Source organism: Balaenoptera borealis (assembly GCF_965194805.1).
Source record: "Balaenoptera borealis genome assembly, chromosome: 20".
NCBI lineage: Eukaryota > Metazoa > Chordata > Mammalia > Artiodactyla > Balaenopteridae > Balaenoptera > Balaenoptera borealis.
Genome location: NC_138879.1, coordinates 13283326 through 13293176, shown reverse-complemented (window position 1 = coordinate 13293176; position 9851 = coordinate 13283326). Strand labels below are relative to the sequence as shown.

Below are 9851 nucleotides of genomic sequence, written 5' to 3'. Positions count from 1 at the left end.
AAACAGAAGTTCGGCTTTATCATAATTGCTACTTTGTAGAATGATTTGCATTTAACATTCGTTTGGAGCGGTAAAGGCTATGAACGCGCTCACTGACCCAGATGGGTCGGGGCACCCGCGTGACAGGCGGTCCCCTCGGCCCCCGGGCGGCGCGGGACCCCGGGGCCAGGTGCTCCACAGGGGGTCGCTCAGGCGTTCCGTCGCCAGTGCAGGGGACCATCACCTGCTCTTCACACAGAACCTTTCCTGGTCAGAGAAGGGACACACGTGGGAAGGCGTAGCCACCGGGACAGCGCAGCGTCTTTCCACAAACACCACCTTCTGCACAACCCAGGAACTCCTGTAACACTTGCTTCACTGCGGACCTCTGAGCAGATCACATAAGCTCCCTCCGGGCGGGGGGGGGGGGTGTGCGTGTGGCTGTGGCGGGGGGGAGGGTGGTGGGGGTCTGTCCCTGTGGCTGTTGCTGGACTGTCCTTCCGCCGCTCTAGGCCGCGCCTCTCCACTGCCTGCAGGTCCCCGCTGGATCGACGTCCCTCTGCACCAATCGGAGGCGCCCGGCCTCGGCTCCGCCTCCAGGCGAGCCGCCCGCGCACGCGCCATAGGCCGAAGTGGGCGGGGCGGCCCGAGGAGCGCGCGCCATGCAGGCTAGCGGGTACCCGGCCGCCGCCGCCCTCGGCCAGGCCAGCGCCCCAGTCCAAGTGGTAGGTGCTGGGCTGGCGGGGGTGGGAGGTGGGGATGGGGGTGGCGCCCCGCCTCTCCCCGCCCCTCCCCGCCCCTCAGCTCCAGTACCCCTCCCTGACTCTCTGACTCCCCGACTCTCTGGTCGTCTCCTGTCCCCTCCTCTCGTCTTCTCTCCACTCCGTCCCTCTCCCCTCCGTCCTCCTCCTCTCCGCCCCGCTCCCCTCCATCCCTCCCTCCCTCCTTTCTCCTCCCCATCCTGGGTCTCCATTTCCCACACCACCACCGCCTCTTCTCTTGGGCAGCCTATGAGGGTCTCTGCCCAAATCAACGTTAAAGCACCAGCAAGAGTGCGAACAGAGATTAATCAAGGCTCATCTCTGGCAGAAATTCACATTATGTTTTGTATTGTAGATCTTGAAAACAGTAAAAATATTCTTTCCTTTAAAAAATAATTCCAAAGTAAAGTAAATATGTAAGTAAATTAGGGAACTATTTATGTGGATAACATAAATGCAGGAAAGGATACCACTGTTGAATCAGATCCTCAGAGTAAAGAACTTGACAGAACTGTATTTTCAGTGCTTATATCTGTGAGCTTTTCATAACCATATTCAGATTTAGCATTTAAAATATCTATATTCTGTATAGATATAGAATTCGTACATATATGCATGTATGTATGTTTGCACGTGTATGCATATGTAGACACACGCTCACACCTGGATGACCTGTGTTTCTGTTTTCTTACTTAGGAATGTGTCCACTCTTCGTTAGGGTATAAAGTCAAGGGTGAGGACCGACTGTAACTTCTATCTTTGGGTATTCTGTATTGCTTAATGTGGTAATATACAGAATTAAGACAAATCCTGTAATCCGTTGTTTTGTTGGCAGTCAAGGTTCACTGGTTTTACTCCATACACTTCATAAATTTTTGTTTTATGTGGGCCCTATGAGAAGAGGACAGTGCCAAACTATCCTAAACTGAGTAGAGCAAAGGAAGAGACAGCTGGAGGGAGGTCACCTCCCCTTTTCCCAGCCCCACCCCCATACTTTGTTAAAGCAAGTATAGGGGGTACTTAAAAGGGTTTCTTTGTTGCAGTTTCTCTAACATCATGGTTTACTGAAAATGCTTATTTCATGAGTGGGTTCAAGATACACAGATGCTTGTTTCAACCAAAATGATGATGTTTCTGACCACTGATTGGGAAACACATGAATTTGCCGTTGAATTGGGAACATTTTTGATGCCTTTCAGATTTTTGTTTCCTTTTCAAAAGCATCCAAAAGACCAATTCTGGGAAATCTAAGACAATAAATCTTGAGAGGAGGCATATACACCTTTTTTTTTGTCAGGACATATTCTTTCCCTGGAAGCCTTATTCTGGGTTACTCTGTAAGTCAGTTCTTGCCCTTTGGAAATAAGCATTGTGCGGATGGTAATGGGGAAGTAAATTAGAGCCATGGAAAGAGTATTCAGTTTCCACGCTTGTTTCTCAATCAGTTTGTTTTGAATTCCAGTCTGTTATCCTCCCGGTCCATGACGCTGAACTGTGGCTGGACGAGTGCTTGGGGTCTGTTTTGCAGCAGGACTTCGAAGGCTCCATGGAGCTTTCCATTTTTAATGATGCCAGTAAGGTATTTATGAACTTCCTGTTGGTGATTTAGCCCTAGTGTAAGTCACCTCTGACTGTTTGGAGGAAAGTTTCCTGACCTGCCAACGTCCTTGTGCTTTCAGGACAAGTCCATGACTATCATTGAAAAATGGAAAGAGAAGCTGGAAGGTTCCGGCATCCTCGTGGTCATTGGAGGGCACGATTCTCCTTCTCCCCGAGGAGGTCAGTAACCGTGTTTAGTTTATTATTCTTATCGACTTATGTACTTAAATAGTTTCCTGTTGTTCAAATCCTGGTGAAAATTATCCTGAGTAATACTTGAGTATATCACTTATTAAGGACACGGTAAGCCTGGCTTTCTTATGCTTCAGTAAGGATTTGTGTACATCCACTGCTCATTCTTTACTTATTCAGCCCAACAGAAAGCCACTGGGTGTTTTTATTCCTGGTGTGATTGGTCATTATTGGTCACCTCTAAGTTTAAAAACTCTTTTCTTGTGACATTAGATTTGTTTTTGTCCATTAAGAAAAAAATCTTCTTAAAGAAGCAGCTTTTGGTTTCATTGATTTTCTATATTGTTTTTCTTTTTCCTATTTTGTCTGTTTTCTATTTTGACTCTGAATTGTATTATTTTCTTTCTGCTCACTTTGGGTTTAATTGGTTCTTTTTGTAATTCTTTTTTTTTTAATTAATTAATTAATTTATTTATTTTTGGATGTGTTGGGTCTTTGTTGCTGCGCGCAGGCTTTTTCTAGTTGCAGCGAGTGGGGGCTACTCTTCGTTGTGGTGCGCGGGCTTCTCATTGCAGTGGCTTCTCTTGTTGTGGAGCACGGGCTCTAGGCACGCAGGCTCAGTAGTTGTGGCTCGCATGCTCTAGAGCGCAGGCTCAGTAGTTGTGGCGCACGGGCTTAGTTGCTCCGTGGCCTGTGGGATCTTCCCGTACCAGGGCTCAAGCCCGTGTCCCCTGCGTTGGCAGGCAGATTCTTAACCACTGCGCCACCAGGGAAGCCCCTCTTTTTGTAATTCTTAAGGTGAAAGCTGAGGTCATTGGTTTGAGACCTTTCTCATTTTCTAACATAGGCATTTAGTGATATAAATTCCCCTCTAACTATTGCATTAGCAACATCCCACAAATTCGGATATGTTATGTTTTAATTTTCACTCAGCTTCAAAATACCTTCTAATTTCCCCTTTGATTTCTTATTTGATTTATGGATTATTTGAAGTGTAGTATTTAGTTTCCAAATATTTGAGGGATTTCCCAGACATCTTTCTATTATTCATTTCTGATTTAATTCCTCTGAAGTAAGAGAACATACTTTTTTGACTTGACTCTTTTAAATTTAGTAAGATTTACTTTATAGCCCAGGATAAGGCCTGACTTGGCAAATGTTCCGTGTGCACTTGAGAAGGTTGTGTATCTGCTGGTGTTGGTGGAGTTTTCTGTAAACGTAAATCAAGTCCAGTTGGGCACAGTCTTGTTTAAATCTACTGCATCCTTGCTGATACAAGGTCTACTTGTTCTCAGTTACTGAGGGGGGGTATTGAAATCTCCAACTCTAATTGTAGATTTATTATTCTTCCTTATAGTTCTATCATTTTTGGCTTTGTGTATTTTGAAATTCTGTTAATATTTGAGATTGTTGTGAAGAATTGACCCCTTCATCATTATGAATAACCCTCCTGACCTCTGGTAATATATATTGTTTGATATTAATATAACTGCTCTGGCTTTATTTTGACTAGTGTCAGCATAGTGTATCTTTTCCATCATTTTTTCTTTTAACCCATTCCTGTCTTTATATTTAAAGGATGCCCCCTCCCTTATAGATTCTTGTAGACAACATATGATGGTGCTTTTTAAATCCAGTCTGACAATCTCTGCCTTTTAACTGGGATGTTTACATTAGTTACATGTAATGTGATTATTGATGTGGTTAGGTTTGAGTCTCTCTTCTTGCTATTATATTAGTCGCATCTATTCTTCATTCCATTTTCCTCTTTTTCTGCCTTCTTTTGGATTAATTAAATATCTTTTATAACAGCTTTATTGAAATACAATTTATATACCATACAATCCACCCATCAATGTATACAATCAAGTGTTTTGTAGTATGTTCACAGATGTGTGCGGCCACCACCACAGTCAATTTTAGAACATTTTCATCACCTCAAAAAGGAACCCTGTATCCTTTAGTTATCACCCTCCATACCCCATCCCCCCCAGCCCTACGCAACCACTGATTTACTTTCTGTCTGTAGATTTGCCTATTTTGGACATTTCATATAGATGGAATCATATAATATGTGTTCTTTTGTGACTGGCTTCTTTCATGTAGCAAAATGTTTTTGTTTTTGTTTTTTTGTTTTTTTTTTAAAGATTGGAGCTTTGCTTCTTTTTTATTTATTTATTTATTTATTTATTTTTGGCTGTGTTGGGTCTTCGTTTCTGTGCGAGGGCTTTCTCCAGTTGCGGCGAGCGGGGGCCACTCTTCATTGCGGTGCGCGGGCCTCTCACTATCGCGGCCTCTCCTGTTGCGGAGCACAGGCTCCAGATGCGCAGGCTCAGTAGTTGTGGCTCACGGGCCCAGTTGCTCTGAGGCATGTGGGATCTTCCCAGACCAGGGCTCGAACCTGTGTCCCCCGCATTGGCAGGCAGACTCCCAACCACTGTGCCACCAGGGAAGCCCCCTTTTTTTTTTTAATTGGGGTATAGTTCTTTTACAATGTTGTGTTAGTTTCTGCTGTACAGTGAAGTGGAGTTCCCTGTGCTATACAGTAGGTTCTTATTAGTTATCTACTTTATACATATTTTTGTATATATGTCAATCCCAGTCTCCCAATTCATCCCACCCCCCCATCCCCTGCTTTCCCTCCTTGGTGTCCATACATTTGTTCTCTACATCTGTGTCTCTATTTCTGCCTTGCAAACTGGTTCATCTGTACCATTTTTCTAGATTCCACATATATGCATTAATATACGATATTGGTTTTTCTCTTTCTGACTTACTTCACTCTGTATGACAGTCTCTAGGTCCATCCATGCTGCTGCAAATGGCATTATTTCATTCTTTTTTATGACTGAGTAATATTCCATGGTATATATGTACCATATCTTCTTTATCCATTCCTCTGTCGATGGACATATAGGTTGTTTCCATGTCCTGGCTGTTGTAAATAGTGCTGCAGTGAACACTGGGGTGCGTGTATCCTTTCGAATTATGGTTTTCTCCAGATATATGCCCAGGAGTGGGATTGCTGGATCATATGGTAGCTCTATTTTTAGTTTGTAAAGAAATTACCATACTGTTCTCCATAGTGGCTGTATCAATTTACATTCCCACCAACAGTGTAGGAGGGTTCCCTTTCTTCCACACCCTCTCCAGCATTTATTGTTTGTAGATTTTTTGATGATGGCCATTCTAACTGGTGTGAGGTGAGTTTTCATTTGCATTTCTCTAATAATTAGTGATGTTGAACATCTTTTCATATGCCTCTTGGCTATCTGTATGTCTTCTTTGGAGAAGTGTCTGTTTAGATCTTCCACCCATTTTTTGATTGGGTTGTTACATATTGTTTTATACATTTTTTTTTTTTTTTTACTACTGCTACTTCAGTTAGCAGAAGAAAGGAGAAGAAATATGCATTTATATTGTCTTTTATAATTAACAATTACTTTACTGGTGCTCTCTTTTTTTCTTTCATGGATTTGAAATACTCCCTGGAATCACTTGGGGTCAGTCTTTTTAATTTAAAGAACTTCCTTTTATCTCTTGTAAGGTGAATCAACAACAGTTTCTCTCAGTGTTTGTTTATTTGGAATGTCTTAATTTCTCCTTTATTTTTGAAAGATAGTTTTACTGGATATAGGATTCTTGGTTAACAGTTTTTTCTTTGAGTTCTTTGAATATGTTATCCTACTGCCTTCTGGCCTTCACTATTTGTGCTGAGAAGTCAACTGTTAATCTTGTTGAGATTTCCTTTCTTTTCCCTTGTCTCTTTTAAGATTTTCTCCCTGTTTTTGGCTTTCAGTGTTTTTACTATGACATATCTAGTTGTGAATCTATTGAGTTTATCCTGCTTGGAGTTTGTTGAGCTCCTTGAATGCGTAGATTAATGTTTTTCACTGCATTTGGAAAGATTTTAGCCATTATATCTTTGAATATTTTTTGTGCTTATTGCTCTCTCCTTTTCTTTTGGTACTACTATTATGCATATATTAGTGTCTTTAATAGTATTTCAGATTTCTCTGAGGTCGTGTTTATTTTTCTTCATTCTTTTTTCTCTCTGTTCTTCAGATTGCATTATTTTTATCCATCAAGTTTGCTAATTTTTCTGCCAATTCAAATATACTGTTGAGTTCCTCTAGGGAATTTTTTAGTTAGGTTGTTATACTTTTCAGCTCTAGAATTTCCAGTTGGTCCTTTTTAATAATTTCTGTCTCTTTATTGATACTCTTGATTTGATATGACATTGTCTTCATACCTTTCTTTGCTTCTTTAATTATGGTTTCCTTTAGGTCTTTGAACATATTTATAATGGTTACTTTGAGGTCTTTGTTAAATCAGACACTGTGATGTTCTCACTAAAAGTTTCTGGGCCTTCTTTTTATTCGGTGTCTGGGTAATGCTTTCTTGTTTCTTTCCATGTGTCCTAATTTTTGTTGGAAACTGGACATATTAGATAATATATTATAGTAACTCTGGGTACTGGTCCCCCCCCACCCCAACTAGGCTTGTTATTATTATTGACTTGTTTGCTTGTATAGTGACTGGTTGGATAATTTTAGTAAAGTCTACTCCTCTGCCCTTGCAGTGTGAAACCTCTAATGATCTCTCTCAGGAATACAGCGCTGGGTGTACCCACAGTCACCCTGAGGTGGCAGTGGTGTGGGCTGGCCTCTCTTTCCCTGACCACACCCAGCTGTCAAGCTCCACTTATTGCTGACTGCTTTACTGTTTTCCACAATACCTAGGAGCATAAATTGCTATATAAGAATAATTCAAGTGAATTCAGATTCTTTCAAAGGAATAGTTCTTGAGGTCAGTGTTTAAAGTTTGTTCTGACACCAGGAGGGCTCTTCGCAGCTGTCTCTTACCTGTTTATGTCTAGCAAACTGGTCGTCCCACAGTTTAGCCTATATTGCCAATTAATCTACCAATCTCCTTTACCAGCTGCCTCTCACCACTGTTTTGGGTGTGCCCTAGGGCTTGAACTTCACACCCTGTTGCAGATGAAGCAGGTGGTGGGCAGTAACCCCATGTCTCTCTCAATATGGAACCCCTACCCCACAAACTAGGGCAAGGGCATTTGGATCCCCAGTATTCTTGGTGATACCACTCCCAGTGTAGACAGAGAGTCCATCCCAGCATGGGGGCTGAGTGGGAGAAGGGAGCCCCACTTTTCAACTGCACTTGCCTGGGACTCAGCCTCAGCAACAGGTACCTGGAGTCAGGATAAGAAATGCTGATGCCGTATCTCTCCCAGGAAAATAGCTTTCTGATGGGCCTAGCAGAAGAGGGAACCCTGTATTTTAGGCTGTACCTGTCTGGGGTGGGGTTTCCTCCTTGGGGGAGGGAAGGAGCAGGTCTTGGCTCAGATACCTAGACCCTCACTATTACTGAGTTTCAGTAGATTTTCTTGAATAAACATTTTTTTCATTTGCTGTGTGTTAGGGCCATTTCCAGAGACTGTAAATGGTTGGGTTTTTAAAACATAATTTTTAAAAAATTATTTAAAAAATAATTTTTAAAAATTAAATTATTTAAAAAATAATTTTTACCAGTTTTGCTGGCAAGCAGTCTGTGGAACTTGTGCTGTCAGGCCAGCTCCAATCAAAATTTCTTTTGGTTCTATTTTATCTCCTTTGTTGGCTTATTAGCTATAATTCCTTTTTTGCCTTGTTAGTGGTTGATTTGGAGTTTACAGAATATACTGTCAGCTTACCAAGTTCAGCCCCTCAAATGTGTGTACAACTTCACGTATAGTGTGAGAACCTCATGACAGTGCATATCCTTCTCTCCCCTCTTGCCTTTTTTGCTGTTGTTGTCATGCATTCTACTTTTACATGTACCATAAACCCCACAAACGTTGGTATTAACTTAGTTTAAACAGTCAATCATCTTTTTAAGAGATTTAAATAATAAGAAAGAAAATTACTCATTTACTCATATAGTTAGTTTTCAGTGCTCTTCATTTCTTTGTGTAGAGCCAGATTTCCATCTTCTATGATTTTCCTTCTGCCTGGACTTTTTAAAACATTTCTTGCAGTGGTGGTCTACTGGCGATGAATTCTTTTACCTTTTGTATGTCCTTATCTGGCATGTTTGAGTGTTGGCTGGTGGATCCTGTGATGAAGAAATTTCATCACAAGCTTTATTATCCTTCCTTTAGTCCCTACTTGCTGCCCCCAGAGCACCTCCCCATACAGGTGAGCTTGCCCCTTAGGTAACCTGCCTGTGCTTCCCCCCACAGGTGAGCTTGCCCCTTAGGTAACCTGCCTGTACGGCTTTTGCCCCCCCCCCACCCCCTTGCTTCCCTTCCTTCTGTTCATCCTTCCATCTTCCTCTGTTCCGTGCAATTCCTTTCCTTTTTGGAGTGGACAGGGGAGAAGAGAAGGAGGAGGCCTGAAATGGCTGTCTTCTGTATTTGTGGGAACAGCTTCTCCCAATCCTGCTGCTGCCTCCTGAACCTGCTGTTCTTTTGCTTCACAGCGATGGAGGGAGGCGTGGGCAACCAGCTCCCCACACAGTGGTGGGTGGAGGAAAGAACACAATCCAAAAGTTCTTGCCAAGCGAGCCTCTGGACTGTGGTGTTTGGGTTTCCTTCCACGTCAGGGTACAACCTCCTTCTGTCTCCTCTCGAGGTTCTTGCAGTCTTTAAATCGGAAGTTCAGAGTCTATGATCTCCTTTTGTTTCTAGTGTTGGACTTGGGTAGAGAGGGTAGACTACCAGTTTCACTGGTTCCCTGTCTTGTCCAATGCTAATACTTTTTCACATTATCTCAGATTTTCTATTTAGGTAATCTGATCCTGAATAAATATTATAATTTTGTTTCTTTATTTCTAATTTATTCTTTATTTTTCATATATTTTGGGGGTGGGGTAGAAGAACAATGTGGAATCACATTAATGAATCCTTTTATTGTGCTGCCTTAGTGGGAATGTTTGTAGTGTTTCAGTGTTAAAAGTATGACATTTACTATTGCTTTCTGATAGATACCTTTATCAAGGTAACTTGATATGTCTAATTTAGTAAGCCTTCATAAAATGAGGCACCAGGGACTTCCCTGTTGGTCCAGTGGTTAAGACTCTATACTTCCAATGCTGGGGACGTGGGTTTGATCCCTGATGGAGATCTAAGATCCCATGTGCTGCACGGTGCCGCCAGAAAAAAAAAAAAAGAGGCGTCAGTGTAGAATTTATTAGATGTCTTTTAGGTATCTGTTAAGGTGATTGCCTATTTTTTTCTCCTAACATTTTTATTGTAATAAATTACATTAGTATTTTTCTTCACAGTGAACCACTCTTGCAGTGCCAGAACTAACCAGCCGT

At 42.0% G+C, this 9851-nt stretch overlaps 1 protein-coding gene across 10 annotated transcripts in view; it reads left to right on the top strand.

The window, feature by feature from the left end:
- Positions 1-548: 548 nt before the first annotated feature.
- Positions 549-9851, top strand: part of B3GNTL1 (UDP-GlcNAc:betaGal beta-1,3-N-acetylglucosaminyltransferase like 1) — a 107596-nt gene continuing 98293 nt past the window's right edge. For all 10 annotated transcript variants that reach the window (XR_014238823.1, XM_082374255.1, XM_082374259.1 and 7 more), the window contains exons 1-3: positions 549-704; positions 2203-2319; positions 2420-2519. Coding sequence is in view for 9 of the 10 variants with exons in the window: in XM_082374255.1 (XP_082230381.1) it covers positions 642-704; positions 2203-2319; positions 2420-2519 (280 nt within the window). In the remaining variant the exon portion in view is untranslated. The remainder of the gene's footprint in view (positions 705-2202; positions 2320-2419; positions 2520-9851) is intronic.